The 13656-nt window shown below is 39.6% G+C and overlaps 1 protein-coding gene across 3 annotated transcripts in view; it reads right to left on the bottom strand.

Moving 5' to 3' along the window:
* The window catches only part of NELL1 (neural EGFL like 1), an 879285-nt gene that overhangs the window by 309116 nt on the left and 556513 nt on the right, over positions 1 to 13656 (bottom strand). For all 3 annotated transcript variants that reach the window (XM_063094110.1, XM_063094111.1, XM_063094112.1), the window contains one exon: positions 10869 to 10991. In XM_063094110.1, coding sequence (XP_062950180.1) covers positions 10869 to 10991 — 123 coding nt within the window. The remainder of the gene's footprint in view (positions 1 to 10868; positions 10992 to 13656) is intronic.

The raw sequence follows: 13656 nt of genomic DNA, 5'->3' as shown, positions 1-13656 counted from the left end.
CTGAGCAACCTGGTGAATGGTGATCACATTGCCTAAGATGGGACAAATGTGCAAAAGGGCAGCCTACCTTGTGGAAGAGGAATCAAGGGTTCTGCTTTGGTTGTGTTAGGTTTGAGATACCTGCTAAGGATCCAAGTAGTTGATTATTTACATGGTCTGGAGAAATCAGAAAAGAGGTTGGGCTGAAGATACAAATGTAGTAGCCATTAGCATATATGAGGGTACTTCAAAAAGTTGGTGAAAAAATAGAATTAAAAGATAATACAAACCTCTCCATGAACCTTTTGAAGACCCCCTTGTAGATAATGTCTAAAGCCATTATGTCTGGACATGATTTCCAGGAAAAGAAAAGGAGGGAGGAAACGTTGAGCCACTAACACATTTAGAGACCAGAAGAGAAGAATCATCAAAGAATAAGAGGAGTTGCCTGAGACAGGAGGAAACCCAGGAGAGTATGAGCACCTCTGAAGCAAAATGTTTTAAGAATAAAGGAAGAATCGATGATTTCAAATGCTGGTGTTGAGTTACATTCAGACTAAATTCTGACCATTGGAATACCTTTGTCTTTTCTCAGTTGGATAACCAGAGCCTAGCATAGTGCCTGGTTTTAGTGTAGGGGCACAATAAATATTTCTCAAATAATTTCAATGCCAATTGCCTTATTTGTAAACTGAATCCAATAGGCAAAATTTAAAAAAATTAAATGAGATTATGGGTGGGCATCCTAAAAAGAAAAAAAGTTTGGATTATAAAACTAAACAGAGTGAGGTAAGGGTGAGAAAAAGATCATTCAGTTTGGTAGAAAGAGAGTACTTAGAAATAAATCTAGAAGCATGTTTTAGGATCTTTAGCAAAGAGCCTTGGATATCTTGGAATGCTGATCATCTCAAAGGGACTTAAGAAAATTGAAGGCCCAAGGTATTCTACAAAACTAAAGTAACAGGGAGAGTTACAGAAAATTTATACTTGTTTCTTTCTCCCTTGGCAACATTATTTCAGATCCTATAGTCTCAAGGTACATACAGCTGCCCAATTTGAATGTTCTGGAGAACATTTCCCATTCATGGAGGGCCCTATGTCTTTCTTTCCTTGGGACTGATTCCAGATTCCCGTGGACAAGAAATATGCTGAGTTCTGCATCATAACAGATCTCAGGAAGAACAAAGTAGAGGCATGGGATAATTGGCCAATATGTCACTAAAAAGCAGCCCATAGACTTTTCACAAATTTGGATGATGTGAACTGCCAATCTGCAGACCATAAGTCACATAGTAAAACTTTGTTTACACTACCCTTTCTACAAAAAGCTAACTATGGGCAAAAGCATGTTTCTCTCAAGGAGCTGGTAGAATAATGTGCTTTTAGTTACTTGTTATATTTTCTTTGTAGCCTTGACTATCCAGCAGGTTGAGGACTTCCAAGCTCAAACATAGACCATAACAGGATTGTTGAATAAGTGAATGAGTCTAAAAGGATCAAAATAAAGCAGATTTTGAAGTATATACTATGCAAAAAGTAAGCCACACTTGGGCTGCTTAGTGCCTCTTGATTATGCTAAACGTTTTGATCATTTCTGGTATAACTATACTCAGTATCTTCAGAACATTCAGTATCTGTAGGAATTAAACATAAAACAGAATAAATGGATTTTGTATGTGCAACAGACAACATCTTTAAACTTAAGTCCATTGATGATTTTCCAAAACATTAAAAGAGATATTACATAAGAGTTTACTATTTTAATTTTTCTTTGATTTTCAGAATGATGGTCTACATTCAGTAGTAATTAATATATCAAGCTTACAAGAGCAGAGTTTAGTTGTCAAATGAACCAATCAATTCTCATTTTTGCATCTCTGCATATTACCAAGCACCCATGATGAACAAAGTCTTATGAAAGTGGCAAAGGCTGATACGGATGTAAACCGCTAAGTTTAACAAGACATAGTACATTGAACACTACAAGCAGAATTGAGAGGAGAAACAATTTATTCTGACATAGACGATCAAGAAAAAATGGGATTTGAGCTGGACTGTGAAGGATGAATAAGATTTCAATTGGAAGAAGAGGAGGATGGATAAAAGCACTCCATTACAATAAATGACCCCAAGGAGAGAGAGGGGGCATTAAATCGTCTGGTCTGGCTTGTTGGGAGAATGGTTAGCCAACTCTCAAGTGTGACTGGAAGGTAATGGGGATAGATGATATAATAATATCAGTGGCCCAAAATATCCAGATGAGGCCAGATGTCTCAGGGCCTTCAGAGCCTTGCTAAAGAGTTTAGACTTTATTCAATAGAAAATCACTCCTTAGGAGGAAAGTTGAATGTTTTGCCCATCATTCTGTAGCCCACTCCTCAGGTCTATACATATTTAAGCATGGCATTATGGTTCTGCATACTCTTGACAAACTGATTCTTACCACTGTATGTTAAAATTTGTATCCGTGTGTTAAGAGCACTTTGTGATAACTGATTGAACTTAACCAAAAGGGGGCACTTTGTAATAAGCGTTATCATCCACACTCACATCAGTCTTGTATTTATGTTTATGACTTATGGTCAAATCATCTAATAGTCCTAAAACATTTTTGAAAGTCGCATTTCTTACAGTAATCCAACCTGGTTCAATTATTTTTAAAGCAATTTATTTATTTATTAATTGAAATATATTGATTGTACATATCTATGGAGTACAGAGTTATATTTCAATGCATGTATACAATGTGGAATGATCAAATCAGGGTAATCAGCATATTCATCAGTACAGAAAACTTATCATTTCTTCATGATGAGAACATTTTGTGCTTTTCACTTCAAGCCATTTAAGCACAAAAAATAAATTATTGTTAATTAAAGATGCCTGAAGAGAATCTTAAACACTACCAAACAGACATTCTCCTGCATCAGCATTTACAGGTGGAAAATTTTAAGTGCTCTATCGCTACAAGCGTAGTCCACATTTGCTGCAAAGATTCTTCACATTGACCAAATCTGATTTTGAGCCATCTCTAACTACCTGCTTTCTGACTTTATAAATCAATCAGATGTGGAGTATAGTTTCAAATCCTTTCTTCAGCTATTATGAAATGGCTCTATAACCAGAGGCACACTCTTAGAAATATACTCACAATCCTTATCTACTTATCAATGTGAATGTTTTTTACAAGTTGACCAGGCTCAAATTGGGTCAAATCATTCTATAATGTCAGTCAATCTTGCCCCACATCATTCTCTCCAACATTTTGTCTGGACACCTAAAGGCAGAATTTTAGATTGGTACCTTCCTGAATTCTTCCTCATTACATTAACCACATTTCAAAACTATGTCTAGAATGCTGTAAGTACTTTTGCCAAAGGCTTTTCCTTTCCCTTGCTATTTGCTTCAATATCCCCAAATTTCATCTTCTTGGAGTCACAGCCCAGTAGTTTATCAATTTTATTATCTTCTTTAACAACTTACCTTTCTATTCTACCTTTCCCTTCCTTTCATATTGCCTGTGATCCTCTGAAAACATCTTTCAACATGTGAGATGTCTATTTTACCTATTTAATTCAGGACTTTGCTTCCATCTTTAGCATGAGCATTAATCTTTCCTTTTTTAAATTAATCTATATCAAACCTTCTCTGGTCTGTTTCTGGCTTTCTGAGTTTTCCTTGTTCATAGTTTATCTAGTATCCCGTCAAACAGAAGTTTCTAGGTAGCAGCTCTTCTGCACATGCACTCAACACAAACATGCTCACAGTAAATACTACAGGAGTCTGAAGTGCCTTAGAATAAAAATTCACCTATGTCCCTGAAAGTTTTACAGTGAACTGAATTTTATTGTAATGGTTTTCTTTAAAAGCCAGTCTACCCGTAACCAGTTGACATTAAAATCAGCTTGCATATCTACCTTAGGGAACAGTGGTTTCCTCAGGCTGGGGAAAAGACTTGGATGTCCTGTGGACTCCTATGCCCCAGGCAGACGTTTGCTTTTTTATAAAATCTTCCAGATACACTAGTGCATGCTCTATTTGGAAGGAAGAAGGAATTTTCACTTGTTTACTCATCAGGAAAGTTCTGAGTATTATCCTCAGCTCTGTGCTAAATGTTGGTTACAGAGATACATAAGGCCTTCAGGAAGCAGACAGGTAAACAAACAACTGTAACGTGGGACAATAAGGGCTGTGGTAGTATTTGGAGGGTATCCTGGGAGCACAGAGAAGGGGTGCTCACCCAGCCTGAGACATCAGGCTTCTCAGACTTGCAAGGCAAGGAGAAAGGAACCCACATTCTCATAAACTACAATGTCATTAAAGTGTCACCTTGCATGGTTGGAAAATAAATGGGAGATTAAGTAATCCACTTCTCTAGACAAGAGAAGGACATTGAGGGGACACCAGGAGTATGACACCACCCACTATTTCCTGAAATGCTGAAAGATTTTGAGCAAGTGCCTTGCACTAGCTTTCAAGTATTCTCCAGAATGACTACACCAATGGTGGAGATGGTCACATTAGGTGAACAGTGAGGTGAACAGCCAGTAAAACCCCCAGCCATTGCCTTTGCTTTAATTTCTCACTTAAATAATTCTGAATTTTAAAAAAAATTGAGGCTCACTGCATATATTTCATTTAAGAGTAAAGGTGAGACTACAGATAAAACATTTTGCCACTTCTTAATAGAAGTTGTCAGTGGGATGGAGGGTGGAAGGCAGGGGAGAAGGTGCCTCTTTTCTATTTATCTGATTCCTCTCAGAGCCATTTCCCCATCTCTCATCCTTCCCTTACTGTTGGTGAGTGGAGACAGGAATTGGACCTGCTGGACATGTGCAGCCCAGCTCTCTTCTCTCTTATGCACTAGGGATCAACACGCCCACAGGAAACATCCATTCTGTGCCGTTCCAAATGCCCGAAGGTGTAAGAGAGAGCCCACATGGAGATGCTCCACAGGTGGCCCTGGTCCACCTGTAATTGGCTGCATAAGCCTGTCTAATTTGGGGTTCAATATTATGAAAACTATTGTGGTCACAGACATATGCTATGTTCTCTGGTATAGTCTTTGTAAGTTTTCATTTTGACATTTTGGTTTCCAGGTGTCTGATTTCTTTATCTGCCTCTCGGTTGGCTCTGAACACATTTGGGAAAAACAAGAATACCATTTTTAGGCTCTCCTCAAACCACAAGAGTTCTCATAATATATTAATAAATTGGCATATTCCATAATACATCTGTTATCTTTGAGTTTGTTTAGTGTGAATCAGTCCCTAAGAGATTGATCATCTCAGGTACCCTGATGTAAAGCTATCAGAAATAGCTACACCATTTGTATTGTCAGAGATAGGGCTCAGACCTTTCAAACCCATTGTACAGAATGGGTCACCGGACCCCTCACAAGCCAGGCTGGGTCCCCAGACCCCTCAAATGCAGGTTCATGATAGGTATTGGGAAAGATCCTAGGAGCTGTTGGTAGACGACAGGAGCTCAGTCCTCAGCAATGGCAGCAGCAGCTTACAGGTCCAGCAGCTTACAGATCCAGCGGTGGTGGCAGCCTCATGGAGGGTCCCGGGGACCCTGGCAGCAACAGCCTCCTGCAGCAGTAGCGGCCTCCCCATGGCCTCCCTGGGGGCATCCCAGGGATAGGGGGCACTGCGGATTAGAGCCACTCATCCTTTATACTTAAGTCCATAATGCACATGCGCAATTACATTAGACAATAACCAAGGAATGCCTGAGCACACATGTACATTTACATCAAATTCTTGGCAAGATTCTGAAAATCTGAGGGGCCCTGACCATTTTCCTATATTTTCCCAACATCTGATAGGACCGGGTTTCTGAGGCCGCAGTACAAAGGAACTGACCCTCAACCACATGGACAAACAAACAAAATTCCAGTCTGCAATGAAAGAGATGTATGAAGCCAACCGACAGAAGCAGAAAGGAGACTAAGGGAGAAAATACTTTCAGCACTCCAGTTTCTTGAGCAATCCTTTCCTAAGTCCCAGCCACCTGTTTACTCTTAGGTTCTATGACACACCTGGAAAGCCTGATTATAAATCTCTTTTGCTTTGACTAATTCTAGTAGACAGTAGATACATCCAACTTCACAACATGCAACGAGGGCAGTCACACAGGGCCCCTTACTCAGAAGGGCCCTACACGTGGGGTTTAATTCTGTATGATCACCATCTGAAAGTTCTTAACAATTTCATGATTTAACTTGTGTTTTGTTAGTGAAGTCCAGTGGGACAATGGAGCATGTGCTGGGAGTTTAGAGCCTTAGCTCATGTGTGGTCCCACCTCCTGGCATCTCCCCACCTCTCTAGGATGGGCTCTCAGCTGTCTACTCTTCTGGCCCCTGGAGTTCCTCCCTGACTCTCCATTCCCACCCAGATGCCATTGCTCCAGCAGAGTCCCATGCACAGACATGGGGAGGGTCTGGTTTGGGCATGCATTCTCTTGTGTTTCCAGACAGAGTGTGGAAGTGCCATCTGTGCACCAAGCAGGCAGCACTGCAGTGCATTCCACGGTGGTCCAGGGAACTGGTGCAGAGACTGCAATACCTCTGGTGGTCCCCATCTGCTATGGATTAGAGGTGAGGGCTCACAAGAAAGGGAGAGACCTGACTCGACTTCCCTGCTCCAGGACAGATCACAGCACATTTGTCAAAGTGGCAGGGAACCGAGAGTTGGTGAGCCATGTACCTTTGCCAAGATGTGGGGTGGGCTTGAAGCTCCTCTGAGAGTCAGCATTCACCCAAGAGAATCCCAATTCCCAAGGGATTGGCATTAAATAGCAAATACCAAACACTGTAACAGAGAAGAAAGAGATCACAGAGAAAAGGTAAAAGCTTTATACTTTAGTAGCTTTAAACAGCAGATTTTTCCTGCTTTTTGAACAAGGAGTCTGCACTTCCATTTTTCTTTGGCGTCTGTAAATTATGAAGACAGTTCTGCCAATAGAGTTCTACTACTTGAAACCAAAGGAATCCTAACTATTGCATATTCCTTTCACATAACTCTATATTTTCATTAATTATCTCTAAGCCTCTTTCACATGAGATAATGCCATTTTGTAAATTGTTCTATTGGGTCGGAAGCATTTTTTCAAATCTTTCTCCAGTGCTAAATGGCGAAATCCCAAGGGGCCTTGTCTTACTTGCCTTTTGCTCTTTTGGTGCCCAGAACTATGTTCCAGACACACAATTCACATTCACAGTATGCTTATAAAATATATGTCAATATTATTAGTAATTAAGACAAGAATGCTTCCAAGGATCAAGGATTGCCTCATCTTATCTGAAGCTAATGACAGATAAGAGAGAAGGCTTAGTTTATCAGCTACATATTGACACCTGCCTAATTAAAGCCTGTTCCCTTCCAGCATTAATGCAGGACTGGGAAAGAAGATAAACATTCTTTTGCAGATAAGCCTAACCTTCATGTCAGGTTATGCAAATCTGATTTGAAACTGTTTGCAAGCACTTTGTCCATTTAACCTCAAATGCCAGAATATTTAGCAATACATGTTGTATAGTTTCAAGAGTAATTTTGTCTATCATATATGTGAAAAAAAAAATTTTAAGATTATAGGTTGTCATTGTACTCTTTCTTCTCTTTCTGTTTTCTTTTCAATTTCTAGTTACAATACAGAGAGACAGAGAGAAATCATGAGTGGACAGAGAGGAAGAGGAAGGGAAAGGGGGGGGAAGCAGAAGGAAAAGGGAAGGGAAGAAGAGGGGAGAGGAGGGAAGGAGAGGGAGAGAAGAAACTAAATGCAGCCCCACTAACTGGGTTAAATCAGATTCAGCTATGTCTTATATGAGATCTACCCGTGGAATAGAATAATGCTATCAACCTCCCAGGGTTATGGTGGGAACTACATGAGATACCATATGTGACACACCTAGCAAAGTGTGTTGCACATACTTGGTGACAGTTGTTGAAGCTTATGGGTATTTTCTATCCATGTGAAGAAAAACTCCTTACATGGGCACCAGGAAAACCCATCTGAGAAAATTCACACGAATTAGCATTGTTTTAGAAATGGCTGCCTTGTGTTATGCTTGTTAATAGGAGGGTTAACAATGTTTATTTCTATTCAGATTTAGTGAAGTCTACGAACAACACTCTGTCTAGAAAAGCTTTTATACATTTAATATTAGAAGAATTATTAGTTCAAGTTGTCTGGTTATCCTTGTTCAACTCCCACTATAAATGTTTCAGTTTCAGGTGGTAAAGTTAACTATGAAATGTATGCCCTGAAACTGAGACAAAAATTGGGGTACTTTAGGCAGAGGGCTGAGGTTCAGGCTGACCCACAAACTACCACACTCTTCCTCCTCCTCCCTCCCCATCCCTCCTCCTCTCCTCCTCCTCCCCATCCTTCCTCTTCTTCCTCCTCCTCTTCTTCCTCCTCCTCCCCATCCCTCCTCCTCTTACTCCTCCTCTTCTTCCTCTTCCTCCCCATCCCTCCTCCTCTTCCTCCTCCTCCTCATCCCTCCTCCCCATCCCTCCTCCTCTTCCTCCTCCTCCCATCCCTCCTCTTCTTCCTCTTCCTCCTCATCCCTCCTCCCCATCCCTCCTCCTCTTCCCCCTCCTCCCCATCCGTCCTCCTCTTCTTCCTCCTCCCCGTCCCTCCTCCTCTTCCTCGTCCTTCCCATCCCTCTTCCTCTTCCTCCTCCCCATCCCTCCTCCTCCCCATCTCTCCTCCCCATCCCTTCTCCTCTCCCTCCTCCTCCCCATCCCTCCTCTTCTTCCTCCTCCTCCCCCTCCTCTTCCTTCTTCTTTGTTGTAACACTAATAATACTGTTTTCACTTTGTACAGCATTGTATAGTTTAAAACACATTGATATGGATATCCTTAGTAATTATTTGCAATAGCATTCTTGCAAATAATACTAATTCAATTTTAGGAAAGTGATACTAATTCAATTTTAATATGGAAAAATATCAAAGTTAGAACTCTCCAGTAACGAAAGCAGGTCTAATCCCCAGATTTTCGAGCTCTTTGTCCAATTCTTTGACTATACCACATTGTCTCTCCAAGCAACATTTATTGAACAAGATTTTCCCTATTTTGTTGAGGTCCACATGACTGACCATGAGAATCACTTAAAAAAAATATTTTCTGTAATTCATAACTTTCAAGGGAAGATACGTTTTCCCTCAGAGTCTGTGGATGCCAGGAAAATTATTTGAATTTGTGTGTTTCACAGCTGGACTTTCGAATTCTGCAAAGGTGAAGCCGCCACTTATCACAATGGCAGGAGAGGACATGGCAAACAAACTCACTGAACAAGGGCAATTCATATTATTTTACGAGGTAACATAATTCTAAAAGAAAAAAAAAACGCATTAAAATCAAATCCCTTCGTTTCTCCTTAGATTTACAGCATTAGCATGCAGGTACCAGCAGCAGTTTTGAAATCCACGGAACTATATTAATGTTTTTATTTTTTTGTTTTGCTTTACAAATATCCTCAGCCTTCTTTTCAAGGCCAAGAACTAGTTTATTTGCCTCATATAATTTTTTAAAAACATATAAATATTACATGTATAAATTTCCTTTAGAAGAAATGCAAATAATATAGAATTTATAGCATAAGTGCATGTTCTTTTTCGTATACCCATGGTAATAAGGTGAATAGTTTGCACGTTTCCAGTCTTTTAACATTTATGCCAATATATGTACAGATATTTGTCAATAATAACTTAAACATTCAATACTACTGTACGTATTTCCTGTGACTTTATTTATTTATTTATTTTGATTTTTCTTTCTCAAAAACGTGTCTTGGGGAACTTTCAGTGTGCATGTGTACGTGTGTGTTTGCGTGCGTGCACGTGTACACATACACACACAGAGTTTCAAACCACTGCATTCTATTTTATGAAATGAATACACTGAAGTAAATTTAATCATTCCATTATTGATGGATATTTTGGTTGTTTCCAAATTTCAATCTATACAAACAATGTTGTAAAAGCATCGCTACATCTGCATTTTATTCCCTCCTCATGAGCATGAGCTTTCTGAAAATATGTTTTAAAAGGTAAAATTAATGGAATCTAGAGAACCTGTACTCTGAATGTTGATGGATTTTGCCAAATTGCTGTTCAAAAAGAGTATCACCAATTTTAACTCTCAATCCTGTCTGAGGTTGTTTACTCCATCCTCACCAACATACAATAAAATTGATCCTTAAAAATTCTCCCCAATCCAATACATAGGTATAGCCTCTTAGACACTGTAAATTATTTCTGTGATGAGGGGACATTTGTATAGATACATAAAGGGAATGTGGATTGAGGCTGAGAAAACAGCAATGTCCAAGGAATACAAGGGGACCAATGTGCTCGTGAGGAGAGATTGGAGGCCCGAGCAGAGAAAGACGCCAGCCAAGAGGAGTCAGGAACCAGATTCTGCATGCTGTCATAAGCCAAAGGAGGGATTTTAATTCAACCCTAAATGCAGAAAGGGAAGCCAGAGCACTGGCCTCTGAGTTAATAAATTGCTCCCAAACACAGAGAGGGGCTAAATCTTGAAGTTTCCTATCCAAGCAGATTCCTTAAGTAAGAAAAGCCATCAGCAATCAGAGCTACTCTCACAAACTCAGGCCAAGAGACAAGCTGGACAAGGGCCATCATGTGGAAGCATGCCCCTGATCCACACCCATGCCTTTTTCTTTCAACCCAAAAGCTACACCTGAAGGATTTGACTTTTTTTATATTGCACTGTGCCCTTGCCAGCTGATAGGCCAACAGCAGGAGGAACCCTGGCCAGGTTTAGCCACCAGTGTGACTAGGAGCATCTGCCATGTGAGCACTTAGAGCCCAAGCAGGGTGGCAGCTCACAGCTAACCCCAAGGGCAGCAAGCCTACCTCTGCAGATGGTTCCATTCCCCACATAGCCCGGTTTGCAGGTGCAGCTGTGTCCCTGGACAGTGTTGGTGCAGATGGCGTTCTCATCACAGTTGTGCTGCCCACTGCCACATTCATCGTGCTCTGTTTGCAGGGTGAGAGAGAAAGAGAGACACCTGTTCTTAAGTTGGAATCACTAGTGTTAGAAAAGTTAGCTGAAATTCACCAAATAAGAATAGCAGTGGCTCCCCACATATCCAGACCTTACTATGTGCCCGGCAGTTTCTGTTAAAATCTCAACTCAGAAAAATGGATGTTATTATCCCCACTTTGCAGGTAAAGAAATGGAGTGTCAGAGAAGTCACACCGTGGGGAAGTGCTGCTCCAATGTCACTGCTTCTTCCCCCTTCTGAAAAGATTTCCACAAAGGCTCCAAAGCTGTGGTTCTCAACCAGGGGCAGTTTTGCTCCCGCTCGCCCTGGAAAAGTTTGATAACATCTGAGGGTATTTTTGGTTGCCATAATTTGGGACAGACAGTGCTACTAGTATCTAGTAGAAAGGGGGATGCTGCCAAGCATCCTACAATGGAAAGGACAGTCCATTATGACAAAGAATTAACTGGCTCAAAGTTTCCACAGTGCTGAGGCTGGGAAACCTTTCTCTAAGGTTAAACAAACAAACAAATCCATATGAAAGAGTCCATGGCTTCTTTAGAACAAAGAGGGTGAAACTAACAAGGAAGGCCCATTAAGAATAACCTAGCCAAGGAGCATTTAACAAGTATTTTCAAAGGAGTAGCTCTGGTCATGGAATGTTGGTGAGCACAGTGTTATGTTGTGAATAGAAAAGAGATTTACTCTCAGGACTCTGTTTAAGGGCCTTTGGCACTTAACTCTAATTTCCATATAGCCCACTTTCATAAGGTTCAGAATTTAACCTCTGAGTTGTTGATTGATCTGTAGTTACACACACACACACACACACACACACACACACACAGATACACACATATACACACACACACACACACACATACATACATATATATACACACACATACATATTTTCAAATAGCTGTGGCATCTTTAATCCATAAGATGTGGAGAGAATTGGATCTAACACTATCAAATGGACTAAAAGATTACAAATTAAATGCCAAGATTTCATAGATAATTACACTTTCTCCACATAATCAAATTTATAGAGTTATCCAAATGACCACTCCATAAATAAACAGCATGGGAAAGTTTATACACTTTATTCCCTTTAGCATCTGTGAGTATAACTTCCTAGAAATTTTAAGAAGAAAAATCAAGTAGGGCTATTCAAAGCATAAAAGGTAATGAGAAAGGAATGGAAATCCCAGCTAGAAACTCCAAAGAAATAACATTAATTACAACAAAACTAAAAATTTAATAGTTTTTTAACCTGTTAAATCGATGGACCAACCAACTGAAATATCATCCATCTTTATTAATTTTTATTTAAAATTTCCTAACAGGGACCTGGTAATGGGAAAGGATAAACCCTGCAAAACAAAACTGTTTTAGTCACCCACATTCAATTGAGGTAAAGCACACATGTGTATCTGATTCTTGATTTAATACCTGGGATTTTCCAAAGAAAATATCTCATTAGGTCTTCAAATTAACCCAAACTGTCAGTGAGAAACATGCACAGGTTAGCAAGCAGTGAGAAGAAAAGAAAATATTTATGGGAACACATTTCGAGTTGTCAGCAAACTCTGGAAATATTAATACCCTTTGAATGTCTAATCAAAATTTACAGAATTATGAGACAACAGTATGTGCATGTGCATGAGGAGATGATGTTCGGAACACACAAAAGTATAAAAATATAGACTCAGACTCCAGGGGTGTTCAATCTCCTTATTTACTGTCATTTAATAAATAATTATTAGGGTCTGTACTGGGAATACAAAATGAGTAGATATGGTCTCTGCTCGCATGAACATTTTAATAGGGGCCACCAGACGTCAATATGTAACTGAATGGAACACAAGGGAGAAGTGATAAGAGTTATAAGTATTTGACCTTATATTTTACCATACAAACAGAACATGTTTTATGGTGAAAGAGTGCTCTACTAATAATTACACTGGGATAACGGGCATAATGCAAAATGACCTAGACAAACCAGCATTTGTGGTTATGCTTGATAAGAGGAAAAACGATAAACTAGACAGAGTTCATTGGAGGGAAGAAATTCGTTCTTATGGAGAAAAGAGAAAATTCTTAGGAGAGCTAATATTTGAACTGATATTTCAAGAATGGTCATGGTTTTCTCAGACAGAGTTGCCCATGAAGGGCATTCAAGATGAAAAGAACAGTGTGGAGAAAGGTATGGTTTTATGCAACATTCCAAAAGTCTGGTTTGTCCTTACCTATCTGGTTTTGTCACCCAATATTCTTAAAGCAAACTCTCTTCTGTAATGAGGTGGCCCTGCCACTGTCCTGCAAATGTATAAGTTAATTTCTACCTCTCCAGTTTTTCTTTAGTGTCGTTTTCCTGATTTGAAATACTCTCTCCCAATATAATTGGGATATCTGTGTCTCTACCTTGCTTAAAACACTATTTCAAACCCATATTTCTGCTGTATTCATGAAGCCTCCATACCTTCTCCTTAGACCATGAATTTTACCCCTCCTGGAACTTTTATGAAATTTAATATGGTTACCTCCTTGAAGGAAATCATATCACAATATATTGTGATGATATTTGTGAGTATTATTAATGCCTTAAAAATTAATTAATGTTAAAGAGAAAAATTGAAGCATATTTTCTACAG

Source organism: Cynocephalus volans, chromosome 4, assembly GCF_027409185.1.
Source record: "Cynocephalus volans isolate mCynVol1 chromosome 4, mCynVol1.pri, whole genome shotgun sequence".
NCBI lineage: Eukaryota > Metazoa > Chordata > Mammalia > Dermoptera > Cynocephalidae > Cynocephalus > Cynocephalus volans.
Note: the sequence above shows the minus strand (reverse complement) of the source record. Positions and strands in the feature narration are given on the sequence as shown.